The sequence below is a fragment of the Chenopodium album genome, chromosome 6 (genome assembly GCF_948465745.1).
Source record: "Chenopodium album chromosome 6, dcCheAlbu1.1, whole genome shotgun sequence".
Lineage (NCBI taxonomy): Eukaryota > Viridiplantae > Streptophyta > Magnoliopsida > Caryophyllales > Amaranthaceae > Chenopodium > Chenopodium album.
In genome coordinates this window covers 52399028-52415422 of record NC_137839.1, presented here as the reverse complement: position 1 = coordinate 52415422, position 16395 = coordinate 52399028, and the positions used below count along the sequence as shown (strand labels likewise).

The 16395-nt window shown below is 32.6% G+C and overlaps 1 protein-coding gene across 1 annotated transcript; it reads left to right on the top strand.

Moving 5' to 3' along the window:
- The first annotated feature begins 69 nt into the window (after positions 1–69).
- Positions 70–15947, top strand: LOC145634893 (protein LOL3-like). Its single transcript, XM_081686226.1, has 7 exons — positions 70–261; positions 449–574; positions 8266–8385; positions 12348–12460; positions 15111–15173; positions 15409–15480; positions 15575–15947. The coding sequence occupies exons 2-7, from the start codon at positions 454–456 to the stop codon at positions 15614–15616; spliced, it is 531 nt and encodes a 176-aa protein (XP_081542352.1). The 5' UTR covers positions 70–261; positions 449–453; the 3' UTR covers positions 15617–15947.
- Positions 15948–16395: the final 448 nt, after the last annotated feature.

The following is a 16395-nucleotide window of genomic DNA, read 5'->3' as shown; positions in this document are numbered from 1 at the left end:
GTGATTGAAATATTGGATTACATATCCCTTATACGGTGTTCTACGTAATACAGTAGCTCCGTAATATTTTATCATTCACGATTGTTAAAGTAATTTACTGGATTCGGTCTTTTTCTCTATCTGAAAAATAAAAAAGGGCGTCCTTCCTTCCTCTTCCTTCTTTCCTCTATCCTCCAATTTGAGGATTTTGAGAGGAAAGGATTTCGGGTCAATACAATATTTTTCCAGAAAATCGAATTCCAAGACTCATCCGTTTTTTAGGTAAATCAATTCATGTCTTATTTTCTTTCTAATTTTGTTTGATTTTATTCAATTTTGTTTATTTAATTGACATAGACATGCTAAAAAAATAATTCAGATTTGGGGTTTCAGTTTAATTGAACCCAGTAAAGGCCCTTTGAATTTGCCAGTATTATGATATCAATTTTGTGATGGTTGAATGCAACAGTTAATATGCAGAGCCAAGTTGTGTGCAATGGTTGTAGAACTGTTCTTTTATACCCAAGAGGTGCAACCAATGTTCGTTGTGCCGTATGTAACATAGTTACCCCGGTCCAATCGATGGCCGCTACAGGTACTTTAAATATGTGTATGATTTATGTGTTCTTATCGTAATTTTATGGTGTTTGGGGATAGGTAGGGTTGGGACTTGGGAGGTAGGCAAGAAAACTGTATGAGAATTCGAAGTTTAATTTGCTTGAATTAAATTAATTTTCCAATAAAGGTACAATTGGCTCAAGTAGCATATACATAATGATATGTTTGGAATTCTAAAGATTATAGTGAATGCAAATTGTATGATTAAGTAAAACTAATTTACTGATAAGAGTGCAATTGGTTCAATTCACGTGACATAATTTTATGTAAAGAATTTGGATGATTTTAGTAAGAACAAGAATTCTAATGTGGGAATGAACTAGGACTAGTTCTTACGGAGTATTATTCAGGGTTTGATGGGAATGGTGAAGAAACTGTATGGGAACTCGAAGTGTAATAAAGCTATAAGAGTATAATTAATACAAATAAAAGTATTATTGGCTCAACTAGCACTAACTCAAAGTATTTTCAGATGAACATTTAGTCTGAACAAGAATTTGAGTATTGTTATAATTATCTTTATTTTCTGTGTGAGTTGTTATACCATATGGCCTTTATGTGGTGCTGGTTACTGGTCTTTCTATCTGGTTTTATTTGCTTCTTGTTTATATCCTAGAAAACCTTTTTTTAGTATTATTATTTTTATTATAATTCCTTTTGATTTGCTTGGCAGCTGAAGCTGCTGAAATGAATTACATACTGCATCCTTTGATTGACTCTCATTTTTATTGAATTTTAAAGCCAATGAACATTGTCTATCCAATCACAAGGATATTTAAGCCTGACATAGCTTCACAGATTGTATGGTAGCTCAGCATTTCTGCATCTTTTATCTTTTTGAATTGGCAGACAAATGACCCAATATTATAAGAGGATCTCAGCATTTAATTTGTCAATCTTCTTTATTGTTCTTTTTAGGTTTTCTCCCTTTTACATTAAAACACAAATCTACATTATCTTATTTTACTTGAGTTGCTCTGTAGTACCTTTCTTTGTGTTTCTTCTATTTGACTAGGCTGTCAAACGGGTCATGTCGTGTTGGGTTCGTGTCAATATTAAATGGGTTGATAAATCCTTAACCCAAACCTAAACCATTTATTAAACGGGTTAAAAATCCTTAACCCAAGCCTAACCCGCTTATTAAACAGGTTCGAGTAACCTTTTACCCACTTACTTCATTAAATCATACAAGAGACTATAAAAGACTTTAAAGTGAAATAGTAGTAAAATTTGTCCTCCTAAACCAAAAATTTTGCCACTAAAAGTTTTTACTAAAATATATATACTACATTATATAGTTAGGTAGGTTAGTAAGATTGGCATAAAAAAAATCAATTATTTTAACTAATTCAATAGACAAGTTAAGCATGTCGGATTCAAGTTAATAGGTAGACGTTGAACCCATTAATATAATTGGGTTATGCGTGTCGGTTTCGGGTTGAAAATTTCAACCCAAACATAACCCATTTAATTTCGTGTTAGATTCGTGTCGACCCAATTAATTAAACGGGTCGATAATTCTTAACTCAAAACCGCTTATTTTGTGTCTGGTTATCGTGTCGTGTCGACTTTTGGCCGTGTTATGTTTGACTAGCTTGATATTCTTTGTATGTCATGTCGTATCTTTGCAAAGAATACTTTGTTTACAATTTACAAGAAAAACATGTGGCCTATAGTCCTCTGTTTCCATCGCTTCTATCTTTCATCTATTGAAGTTGTTGCCTAAATGTTTCTATTTTCCATCTCTCTCTCTTTCCCCCCTTTAAATTCTTGGACATATTACTCACTTAGTAGGGTATATTATTGCAAAGGTGAATTCTGGATAAGAAAGTGACAACTTTTGGGTTGATGTCAAGTCACTATTGTCTACAATTGCATTTAATGAGCACTGAAAGCCGACAATGAAAATGAAAAAATTAATGTATAACTTGGAGGTTTTTCAAAATCAACCAATTTTGCAATGCTTATGGGTTTCAATGATTTGGCAAAGGCTTATGAAAAGATGATAATGAGAGATGTGGTTTGGAATGAAAAAGCGTATCTTATAAAATATGTCGACATTGTTAAGGATATGTATTGAGATATCTGTATGAATGTGAGGAGTGATTGAAGATTTGCATATCGTGATTGATGGAACCGCGTTATATACTTCCATCTTTCGATAATAGTAAATGGATTAACAAGGTCTATATATGATGAAATATTGTCATAGATGTTTGTGATCATTAATGTATCAAAATGAGATTAAAGATTATATTAAAGCAAAGTTAGAGCAATGGAATCAACAATTATAGTGTCTCATAGGGAAAAATCGAGTTCATGGACTGTGCTGAGGACATAGTGACATATGAACATTAGAAGGTAAGGTATTTTCCTTTAGTGAATTTGTCGATGATTGTAACTTGTAGGATTTAGTGCGGTTGACTCAAATCAAGAGCATTAATAGTTATACTATGGGATTCCTTAAATAGAGAGCATTGATGGTGATGTTACAAGACCATAGTGTCATGGCTTTTAAATTGACATTATTATATTTGTTGGAATGTTTGTTATCTAGGAAAGATCATATTAAGATGATAGGTGTAGAAAATATGTGTATGCTGAAGCTGTGTGCGAACACGTCGAGGGGATCAAATGTTGGGTAAAGTAGTTGTATTGTAGAAAAAGGTAAGCGATAACTATGTATGTTGATTTGAGCATAAGATGCATCGATAAGGAAAGTGGAGAGTTAGAATGATGAGCATCTGTTTCTAATTGGAAGAAGAAGAAAAGATTCTTTCTGGATGAATATGAGAGAGAACCTCTTGGTTCACCTTATCCTTTTGGGCTAAAGGCTTTGGCATTGTTAATGGTTTTGAAAATTTATGATGCTTGATGTCTTAATTTCTTTTGCTCGAGAACAAAATCTTGGACTGCAACATTATATAGTTATATTTGTGACAGCAAAAATGGGGGTTAGAGGGAAGGCCCTAGGTGCGTTTTAACACTTGCAATTGTCCGAACATATTAAATAGCAGTGGTGCTAAGACAAAAGTATGTAAGGTAGTTTAAGAAAGAAAAATAACAAGGCAATATGAAATATTCTATATATATATATATATATATATAGGGGAAGGATCCGGTGAGAATAAGTTCATATGTGAGAATTCATACTTATATGAGAATTGATTTTAAATTTAGAACATGTGAATAAAAGTTTAGAACATACGAGTAAAAATTTAGAACATGTGTCTGAAATTAAAATTTAGAACATTTGAGTAATAATTTAGAACATCTATGTGAGTAATATGTTAAGAACATTTGATTTAAGAATTAGAACAAGTGATTAAAAATTCATAAAATCTACTTTATGAAATTTTAAACATATGAGTAAAATTTAGAACATCTGATTTAAGATTAGGAACATGTGAATAAAAATTTTGAACAAACTGATATAGAATATAGAAAGTGTGAGTAAAAAATTTAGAACATACGAGTAAAAAAATAGAACATACGCTTTAAAATTTGAAACATATAATTAAAAATCTTAGAACACACACTTTAAAATTTAGAATATGTAAGTTAAAATTTTGGAACAAGTTATTTAAAAAAATTTTTATGATATTAAACTTAACTAATTTATGGTTTAGAACATGTGAGTACTAATTAGAACATTTGATTTAATTTAGAACACCTAAGGAAAAGTTTAGAACATCAGATTTAAAATTTAGAACATACGAGTAAAAATTTAGAACATAAAGAGTGTTCTCATATAAGAAAAATTCTCACATAAGAAAAATTCTCACGAGAGCCTCCCCCTATATATATATATATATATATATATATATATATATATATATATTATTTTATGATCAAAATAGAATGTGATGTATGGAAATGTGACATAAGCTAGCTTTGTCGTTTACCCTCCATGTGCAAATGAAAACATTGATACTTGGATTAGGTGTAAAGAACAATCATATATGAAGTGGAGATGTGTAGAAAATCCTTATGAAAATGTTACGTATAGATGGCAAAAATGGCTTATATAAAGTAAAGATGGTCGGATGGTTTCATCTTCTTACTTTAAGGTACAATGACAACTTAAGATACAATTATTGTTTACTTAAGAGCATTTAGTGAATTTAGAATTTGTCCACCTAATGATTTTCTAACTACTTTTAGAAGACTTAGTTCACAATCTTATCTATAAAGATAAAAAAGTTATTTTTTTTTTGTTTTTGTTTTAAGGCCATGGGCATAAGCTCCTTTCAACCATTTAGAGGATGGTGTGTGACGCGTGTTGAAAGTGCACACATATTATTACCCTTTAACTTATCAATTGTTTAGTTGATGTAGGGGTCAATTCCGTGAAGAACATATTGACACGAAAGTATGAAATGAAATATAGATTTTGGAGAAAAGAAAATGAAAGAAGAACCAACTGAAACTTAGGTTCGAGTAATGCAAAAATTTCCCCTTGTAGAGGTTTCGTAAAATTAATGATTTATGAGACTAACTAAGGTTAATGCAAGTTATAAACAAAAAAATATTAACACGATACACATAGCTATAAAAATCCACCATTAACATTCTTTATCTGCTAAATTTCAAATTAGATGTTCTAAATTTTTACTTATCTAATTCTTTAATAAGTTAAATCAAATATTCTAAATTATTACTCACATGCTCAAAATCTTTTATTAGTTGTTCTAAATTTTAACTCATATTTTCTACATTTTAACTCGTTTGTTATAAGATTTTTAATTATATGCTCTAAATTTTTACTCCTCTGTTCAAACATTTTACTCAAATCAACCAAAGCCATAATCTCATTAGTGGGATCGGCTACATGACCAAAAGTGATTATTTTGTATAATCATCCACAAAAATCTTCCTCCTCTATCCCTAATGATCAAATACCTTATTCTTATGCAAATAAATCTGCTTCATATCCTTCACATCTCCTTCCAACCAAGTTATTTTTGGTCTCGCTCTACCTCGTTTAAGCTCTTCATTGCACCACTATTCCACTCTTTGTACTGGTGCATTCTAGGGTCTCCGTCTTACATGCGTGAACCAGCGTAGGTGATATTCCCTTAATTTGCCTGCAATGCCTGAACCCTACTTTTTTGCAAAACTTTATGTCTAATTTTATCTCTTAAAGTACTCTTGTACATCCATCTTAACATGCGCATTTCCTTAACCTCCGTCTCTTTGATATGCTCTTTCTTAGAAGCCTAACATTCTCTACCATAAAGCAAAACAACACTAGTCTTATGACAGTTTTATAGAATTTCCCTCCTAAAGCAAAGCAATACTAGTTTTATGACAGTTTTTTAGAATTTCCCTTCTATTACAAAGGGATGCTTCAGTTACATAATACTCCCGCAGCTGCTCTCCATTTATGCCACCCCGACTTAATCTTGTGGGCCACGTCTTATTCAATGTCACCATTTTTCTTGATGATCGACCAAAGATATTAAAAAACTCACTTATGGTCAAATCCTTTCCATCTAAACTCACTACATCATCATTTGTCCCGTATGTGTACCAAATTTTACTAATACGTTCTAAATTTTAAATCAAGTGTTCTAAGTTTTATCTCAAATGTTTTTAATCTTAATAGATATTGTACATATTACTCATATGTTTTAGATTTTAAATCAGGTTTTCTAAATTTTTACTCTCTTATTTAATTCATAAATCAAATGATCTACATTATTACACACGTGGATATTCTAAAGTTTTACTCACATGTTCTACTTTTAGAATATTCTCTTTCAAGTATGAGTTCTCATATACGAGCCTACTCTTATACACACATGTACGCGCACGCGCACATGCACACACACGCGCTCGCGAACAAACACACATACACATGCATGCATACACACATGCCACGCACACTTTGTTACTCAGACTCTTCATTTCGTCTCACGTACCCGTATTAGACCCTTGACACTCTCATGGGTGGCTCTGACTCTTCGTTTCACCTTACGTACCTATATCGGACCCTTGTTACTAAAGGTGCATAAATTTTAGACATAATGTGCCCAAATTTTTTTTTTTTTTTTTTTTTTTTTTTTTTTTTTTTTTTTTTTCCGTAGAAAATTCAAAATTTTTATTAATTAAAGAAATCAGTTTTGCAGAATTAGTGAAAAAAATATGCACATTAGTGAAAAAAATATGCACATTAGTGAAAAAAACCTATGCTCATTTCATCCTTCTCATTTTAAGAAATTTCACATTGATCCCAACCCTACATATATAAATATCTAGTAACGAGTAAACCCCTTGCGGTCATGCCCTTATCTAGTACTAATACTTTAAACAATCCCAAATACTACGAGCATGTAACTTCCTTATTGATTGCGTTAGACCCTAGATTAAGACATCATCAATCTTAGGCAATTGTCATTATTTTTAGTAGTAATTCAATCAGACCATTAACCTTACCATCCTTTCTACATTTATTTTGCTACATACTTAGGTTAATTACCTAAGCAATTATGGACATATAGGTGTAAATGCATAGAACTTTCAACCCTATGATAGAGACATTATTCCTTTCGTTTTCTTATGTATTTAGTAACAGTTGAACCAAAAGAACAATCCTAAACATTTTGAGCATGGAATTTTTCTATTGCTTGCATTGCATGCTGAAAGATATCTTCGGCAATCGACAAGTCAAGCCATTAACCCTACCATCCTCTACATTTATTTTGGTTAATAACCAATCATCCTCTCTATATTTATTTTGCTACATAGGTTATTTACAGGAAGTAGATACGGACTAAGATTCGTACATAGAATGAATACATAGAATTGTCCTCACCTTTCCTAATATCTAGTAATGGATAACCTCAACCAATACTACGAGCAAAATTTATTCCATTTGATTGCATTAGATGCTAGAAAGAGATCATTAACTTAAGGCAAACGACAATATTTTGAGTAGTAATTCAATCAAATCATTAACTTTACCATCCTCTCTACATTTACTTGCTACATAGGTTATATACCTGAAGGAATAGACAAAGATTCCTAAAAAGCAATATTGATTCTTTTATGGTATCTCTCGCCCAAGTAAAAATTTACACTAATATCTTCATCACATCTATCTTTATATCAAAATAACAACTGAACCACTCTCCCAAACCCCACCTAAAACTATTTGTCTTGATAAGGGGGCAAATTAAATTGGAATAGAGGAATGTTTTGCATAAATTGTCTTATTTGCAGTGACATATATACTTTAATGTGTTTATGCTGCTTGGCTGTTCTTTGATGCAATGTATTGGATGATTGAAAGTGTTTAATGGTATATATGGTCTTTATATTTTAGCAAAATATATTTGTGATATTAGTGTCATATCTTGTGGCATTATAATAGGGGTTTAATAGTATTGACATAAGCCATGCTATTTTCACCTGTTTAAATATTAGTGTCATATCTTGCGGCCCAATAAGATCATATAAGACCTACTGTCTTCTTTTTACAACCACAATTAGTCCTTTTCAGCTCAAGTAGGGTTAAATAAGTTCGGATAAGTTTATATGGCGAAATATAAAGTGAAAAGAGAGGAATTTCTGCATGTCTTGTATGTTCATAGCATTCAATTTGCCGTGATCCTTAATTGTGATCGTTTGTCTACATAAATGCTCTAATGGATTTTTGTTCCATAGGTTTGGAAATGGATCAGATCATATGTGGGTGTTGTCATACCTTACTCATGTACTCACGGGGGGCGACAAGTGTGAGATGCTTGTGCTGTCACACCGTGAATCTAACAAATTCCTCTCCAGGTACTAAATTCTATGTTGCATGTATAATAAGTGGTGGATAAAACCTGTAAACGAAAGATTTCTCATATATGTAGGCTAATTTTCTAGCTATTTGAACTTCTAAGCATCTGTAGTTGGAGATGCAAGTAATTCAGTAATATTGTCATGTAGATTTTGTTACTCGGGGTTATATTTATTATGTTTCCTGAGTACCTGTATCTTGTTTTATTGGAAAGTAACAAGTTATATTCAACTTATTACCCTTGAGTACGCAGGAAACTAACTACCGAATCAAGGAGTAACTCTGTTGGGAATACATTTGCCAATATCAAGTACTTTCTATGTTAAACTCTGTAACTTATGTAAGACACAAGCCCACGTGGCTGTTTAGTTGCTGCCCATATATGGCCCAAACTGCTTTCCCACACTCGCTTGTCTGCTTGAACCATATCCTGGACAGAGATTCACCTTATGTTTTTTTACCCACTACCATACTGTGCTGGTATTACAACAGTATAATAGCATGAAGGTAGAAGATCTATAATTTACAGAAGCGAAACACTTTAACTTGTGTCAATCATTATCAGAAACTTGGTACGGCAATTTTCTCATTAGACAGTACGAAGTATATCTTTTTATTAGTGGGCAAGGGGTTTTGTGGAGAGTTATCTTTACGAGTTTGAATTGTTTATCTTAGTATGCGCTGTTATTTATGGCATTTTAATGCTAGTTGACAGTTGACACAAGTTCCTTTTATTTGAAAACATTCTGTCAAATATCAGCTTTTTATGGAATCATGGGTACGAAATGGGTTAGAAAAGGACATGTATATATATATATATATATATATATATATATATATATATATATAGAGAGAGAGAGAGAGAGAGAGAGAGAGAGAGAGAGAGAGAGAGAGAGAGAGAGAGAGATACACTCCAGTCATCCTGTCATACAATACATGCTAGAATAACTGTTTGTCTGTTCCACATTCATGAAATCATGGATACAAAATGGGTTAGAAAAGGACATACTAGATTTTTTTTTTTTATATATATCTATAAGATACACTCCTATTATCTTGTCATATCTGTATATGACTTGTACATTTCAGATATTGTTTAATCAAATATTTAAATGTGCTAACTTTGTGAGAGAAGCCTTGAAGAATTATATGTTTCTATGCATATATTTTTTATTATTTATTAAACAGTCATTGTTCAACATTATATTTTCCTTAAATATACTTATACAAAATTGGTTACTCCCTCCGTTCTTTTATTATCTTCCTACTTTCCATTAAAACAATTTCTTTTTTATTTTTTTATTTATTTTTTTATAATTATTTTAATATTTCTCATTTTGCTTTATTCCTATTATAGTTAAAGAAATATCTACCTTCATCCCTCATCAGCTCACCACATGGTCCACATTGCACTATATAATAATACCATTGTATCTACACCTTTCCCTTTCCTACCAAAAAATTAAAAAAAAGTACCCACTTTTCACTTACCCTTTTTTCCTTGGAAAAATTGTTAGGAATATTACGACTTTTCAGTGGTCTTCCATAAATATAACGACCTTTGGATTATTCCGGAATATTACGACCTTTAACCCTGATCTTCCATAAATAGGACGTAACCGGTTGGTGACCTGGTAAAAGGGTTAAGTGTGACACGTGTCACTTTTTAATTGGTCAGATACTTTTTTGTTTAATTTTACAATTTTTTTTATTTTAAAAAATGATTTTAATATAAAATATTGATTTGAATAATTAAAAAAATGATTTTAGTTTTTAAAAAATCCCTTAGCCCCTACTGCCCCCGCACCCCCGTGAAACACCCTACAACCACCACCCCTGTGAAACCCACCATGGCCTCGAGCCCCACCCACCCCCGTGAAACCCCCACCGTAACTCTCGCTTCTCCGTCCTTTATCCATTGGTGCAAGCAAGTATATAGTGTCGGGGGTCGAAAATGAAAGGGTTGGGTAAAATTTCAGATCAAGTGGTCGGAAGTCAATTTTAATGGCGGTGGGATTTAGGTGAAGTGGGTGGGTTTCCTATTTAGGGGTTGGCCGAAATTTCAAAACTGATGAGAATATAAAGTCAAGGGTTCGAAAATGAAAGGGAAAAGGTGAGGGCTGCCAGAGTTCGAATTTGGGAGGGGAATGAGGCTGGTCGAAAAGGAGAGGGGAAGAGGGTGGGGTGGTTGCCGGTCGAAAATGGGGCGGGGCTGCTGGTTGGAAGGGGAAGGGGAAGAGGTAGTTGGAGGGAAGGGTATGGCGGCTACCGAGGATCAAAATTGAGAAGGGAAACGGGTGGCGTGGTTGGAAAAGGGAAGTGAAGGGCATGGGGTGGTCGCCGGTCATCGGAAAACGTCGAGGCTAGTCGGAAGGGGAGGTGAAGGTGGCTGTTGAAAACCCTTTGTGCTGCCGGAATGGTTGGGGAAGAACAGGGTGGGTTTTACATTTTTCTTTCTTTTTTTTATTTGTATTTTTTCTTAATTAAAAATCAGTTTCTTAAAAAAGAAAAATATAAAATCAAAATTAAAATTTCTAACCTATCACAATGCGACACGTGTCTTGGGTAACCTTTTAAAAAGGTTACCGGTTTTTTATCCTATTTATGGAAGATCAGGGTCAAAGGTCATAATATTACGGGATAATCCAAAGTTCGTTATATTTATGGAAGACCGCTGAAAGGTCGTAATATTCTTGACAATTTTTCCTTTTTCCTTTTATTTTTTTCCATGGTAAGTAGGAAGATAATAAAAGAAAAAAGAGAGTACTATGGTTAAATATATACAGTATATTTTTAAAGAATTTTTATGTTTTATTGGCCTGATAATGCAATGAATTTTTATAAAATAGGGAAAAAAGGATAACGTAAAGAATGACATTAGGAGAGTTCTTTTCTAAAATCATTAGACTTCTTGATTGGTGATGGCAAGGATATCTGGTTGGTTCCTGGAAATATTCTGGAAAACTTACAAAGCTTTTTTTGTGGTTTCCACATTTGAAGAGTTTGTGTAACATAGGTAACATGTAGAAGATAGTGAAATAACTTAAAGGCATGGTGCTGCTGCCGGAAATTTTTACACACTTACTAGGCATTGCCCCCGATTGAGTCATTGCTTGTAAAATGAGATTAAAAGAAACATTTCAATTGAATATAGGTGGGGATAAGAATCATAAGATGAGTTAATCACTTTGATGATATAATCTAATTACAATTGATAATAGATAATAGAAGCAATGATAATTAATTAGTAGTATTGTACACAATTTCTATTTAATTCTGCTCTCCTTTAGATAGAACTTATTATAGGTTATTTTGGTAAAGCTAAATAATAAAATTGCATAGATCAGGTGGTAATTTTTTTCTTTTAAATTGGGAGGTTAAGGGTTCAAGTCTTGATTGCTGCCTCTTTATGTGAGGAGGATCATGTAAATGTATGTTAATGAGGAGAAGGCAACATGTGGCATGATATCATTTTTTTTTCTTGTGTTCTAGGAATAGATCTTGGATATAGTTCATGAGATGACTTTATCTTAGTGTCCAATGGCTTATGAAAGAACCTTCAAAAACGTATCTCAGATGGAACACTGAGGATTTATATGATTAGGAGACTTTGATTATTCACTCTACTGTTTCTGTCTTAGAAATCAGAATATGTTTCTTGTCATAATATAAACTCCTTTCAGTCTTGTTTGTCTGTTAGTTCAAACTTCTTTCTCAAGTTTTGATGTTATGATGTTCTTCAAATTTGAATGTTGTTTTGTTTTACTTTTATATATTGTTAGTATTTCTTTGAAATTTATGTTTGATGCGCCCCCGTAAAATGGCTTAATGTGCAATTCCTTTTATAATTTTGATAATCAAATCTTCATGGAATGTTGGAATCTGATAATTTGGATTTGTTGTCTGAATGTGAAATTTTCTTTACTAATTTCCTCTGTTCCTTTTATGTGGTCATGAGTAGTATCAAACCAGTTTGCCACAGTGCGATGTGGAAGCTGCCAGATGGCACTAATGTATCCATATGGAGCTCCATCAGTCAAATGTGCTGTTTGTCACTATATCACAAATGTTGGAGTAAGTTCATTAAGTCTCTACATTGCTCTGCTATGGGCTCCTCCTCTAATTTATTATTATTTTATTGTACTTTATCTATATTATTTTATTGTGTCTTGCTTTTCCTATTTTTTCCACATACCCTGTGGTTGATTCTGCTGAAAAGTAGGATCACATGTCCTTTTATAAGGTGCAGTTTGGAGAAGGATAGCACTTTGTATAAGTGACCCGAATTGAAGTCCAATTGAAAGAAACGCATAATAGCTGGAATTCATGGTAATTGTCTAGAAGAGACAATATTTCCAATTAATAATAGCCATGAAAGCTTATAAAAGCTCCTTTGCAACCAAAATTTAAGTAATGGTTAGATAAAGAATGCCACCCTGAATTTGATTTTCTGATGCTTTAGAGGGTAATTTCAGATTTATCCTATGGAGGATTCACAATTGAATTGAGGCAAATTGCTATCGTCAAGTGTTGCATTGTCAGATTTTAAAGTCTTGTGGGACCAAGTTTTTGATGTGATAGTCTTTTGACCTAAGTTTTTCAAGGACTAAAAAAACTCAGTTATCAAAATGCACTACTGCAATATCCTGGAAGTTTTTTAAATGTCAGCAGTCATCTTATAATACATTAAGGTTATAAATATAGTGACTTTGAGTGAGTCCACAATCTATCTAAAAAGTTTATATTCCTGTCATTCGCTTCAACAATTCTAACTCTTTTTTAATATTACTCACATGCTCATTTCTTCCACGTTTCGTCCCTTCAATTGAAAAATCATTTCTACCTTCTACCTATTTTCTTCTCATCTTCCCCCCCCCCCTCCTCCCTTTTTTTTGTAAATGTATCCTTCCTCCCTCTTTTTTCCTTTATTTTAATTCAAAATTTTGCACTCAACATGCTTTTCATTCTTCTCAAGCTTTTTAATTAATAATTTTAGGTCAATATTCCTTTTTCCCATCAGCAATTCTCTGTTTTGAACTAATGCTTATTTTATATGACTCTAGAAAACTGAAATATCAACCTAACAAAAATGTATTAATTTTAGATTTTACCGTTGAATTCAAAAGATGGAAATTATTGCTATTTTTTTAAAAGGCAAATTCTCAATAGTAGTCCTTTGTTTTTTTTTTCCTTAAATTATCTTTGGTCAATCAAATAAATAACTTATCACAAAAGACCTTCCATTTATGTTAAATTTTTCTCATGATATTAATAAGGATTCCTGCTAAATTCTTAGTTAAATTTTGTGATTTCATGCTAATGAAGAAGTAAAAAAAAAACTTCACTTTTGTGTCTCAAAATCCTAAAACTATTTTTATCCCAATTCCTCCACTTTCTCCCCCTTGTGTATGTACTTTGGCAGCCATAATTGACTCCCTTAAGCTTGTTTCACTCGTTTTTACCATTGCAACCACCACTTCCCTGATGCCTATACACCTATCGCCACCACCAATATTTGGTGCCATCTCTCTCTCTCTCTCTCTCTCTCTCTCTCTTGCCTAGCACTTTTTTTTTGTCTCTCAATTTTATTTAATCTCTCTCATCCCCTTACCAACTATTATGAAACGTCTTTATGAGAAGATCATTATCACCCATCTTTGCAGCCAACTATCCAACTTCCTTATCCCTAATTTGTAGCCTAAACTTATAAATGTTACAACTAGGGCTAGTTTTTGTGAAAGCTAATTTCTTCAAATTAGTCATTGTATGGGCAGATGTAGCTTTGGCCCAATTTAAGCTTCTTTCCATAGTAGCTATGAAAATTTTGTTGGAAGAAGCGTGTGTCCATGGAGATAATTTTTAGGAGTTATTGTGAAGGGCATTGTCATTAGTTCACAATAAAATCAGTTAATGAAACAAGGATGACATAGTTCCCTTCCAAATGTCATGAAGCAATATTTAATTTACCAAATATCTTTTTTATTTAACCAAATCTTTTGTGGCTTGGGTAATATGTTTGTTTGAAGGTAATTTTATCACTGGAATTGGTCTTACTATCCTTTTGCTTACATTTTAGAAAAGCCATAAAGTTGGGGTTTGAATCGGAGAAGTTTCATAAACTGAAAAAATTGTGATAAAAGAATAAACTTTTTCTTTGTATGTGATGGAATTTGGCTCTAGATGTTAGCCATGGGAAGACTATATATATGGAAAGGAAGGAGGAAGATAAGATCATGTGCAAAATCAAGAAAAAGACCTGTGTGATGAGGAGAGGGATAGAGAGCATGTGAGGGGGGAGGAGAAAAATTAAATGTGAATCACTTGCCAAAAAAGAAGGAAAATTTGAGACATCAGGAGCTGTACTGACTTTTTAACCACGTTTTAGCATTAAGGTTTTGTTTAAAAAACATTGGTAAAATATTTTTTCACAAAAAATACTTATTAAAGGTGCTATATCATTTACTTTATACTATGATAAGGTAGATTTTTCTTGAAAAGTAGCTGAATATTTTCCTTGAAAATGAGCTGAATCTAATCTAATGTAGAGCTAAATATGGTCATTTCAACCTGTTTAAAGTCACTTTAGCATGGATCACATTTTGAATCAATTGATATTTAAGTTGCCTGAATATCTAGTTGTATCAGGAGCTTAGTGCTTCAGTTATTTTGGTGCTTTAGGTAAAATTTGTCTTTATTGAAATTTTACTTTTAATGTGTTCTCCAGACTTCCAATGGATCAGGTTCAGTTCATAGACAAAATGGTGTAGCCACCTCATCAACTTCCACAGTAAGTGCTAGAATCACGATTAAATACAAGTTGTCACTATGACTTTCTTAGTCTCTAGTCACTATCCAAAAGGATAAATTTTTCTTCCTAATATGTGACGTTATGACTTGGTTCTGTTTCTAAAATTATCATGCGGTACTCTATATATAGGACTTTGACGTAATTATTTAGACACCAGGTCTTGTTTGTATCTGTTATTCTTATTAACCATGTCATATTCTTGTTTGTTATGCAGCCTGTTCCAAATTCCCAAAGTCAAACCGTGGTGGTGGAAAACCCTATGTCATTTGATGGAAGTGGTAAATTGGTAATGTCCTTGCTTCCTCCCTCTCCTGATTGTATTTGTAATTTTCTAGGTCTTTCTAAGCAAGAACTAACTTGCAGCTGTTTAATTTCTGCAGGTTAGTAACGTTGTTGTTGGGGTCACTACAGAAAAGAAATAATTTCTGGTGTAACTGCTTGGTGTCTCTCTCCTTTTTGTGAAAAGCGGATCTTGATTTGTTCTGATAATTTGCTTTGTTCTGATAATTTGCTTTGTTCACTGAGCCCCTTGTGTAACCATGTATTTGGTATATTTCAATCAACCAAGTGCTTATTGTGAATGTTGTAATTATTATTATTCTTACGGGAAGGGTTCTTTTATTATATTGATCTCCGTTATAGTGTGATTCCATTGAATATCTGTATAGTAAATATTTAAACCAAATTTGTTGTTTAGGGCATTTAAGCACGAAGACAGGTTTGAATGAAATAGAGGTTGCATATTCCGTTCAATTTCAAAGTCATAATGTGTATACATTGCTCGTGCTGGTATTACATCTCGACTGCTTTGGTTTATAGTACTTCTTCCGTTTCTATTTAGTTAACGCGTTTATTTTATGCACATATATTAAGGAGAGGAGAGAGAGTGAGAGAGAGTGAAAAAGTAAGTGGGGTACTTTGTATATGCAAGGTAAAAAATTTACCCCAAAAGAAAACGTGTCAACTAAAAAAAACTTTCTAAAAAGAAATACGTGTCAAGTAAAACTAAACGGAGGTAGTATTATTGAACAACATTGATTAAAAAAAAAAGTTACTAATTAGTTGTGATTTAATTTGCCAATTTTACAGGTATTAGTGAAGATGTCCTCGTGCTGTGTTTTTGTATTATTAACAATTATGATTGGGTAGTTTTACAACCATACATGGAAAAGAGGTATCGAGTTGTCATTCTACTATTCTA

Excerpts from the sequence above, each read along its gene's own strand:
- LOC145634893 (XM_081686226.1), top strand. The coding sequence starts at position 454 with ATGCAGAGCCAAGTTGTGTGCAATGGTTGTAGAACTGTTCTTTTATAC. Across the intron at positions 575-8,265 it reads CCAATCGATGGCCGCTACAG|GTTTGGAAATGGATCAGATC; the intron begins GTACTTTAAATA and ends TTTGTTCCATAG. Across the intron at positions 8,386-12,347 it reads TCTAACAAATTCCTCTCCAG|TATCAAACCAGTTTGCCACA; the intron begins GTACTAAATTCT and ends GGTCATGAGTAG.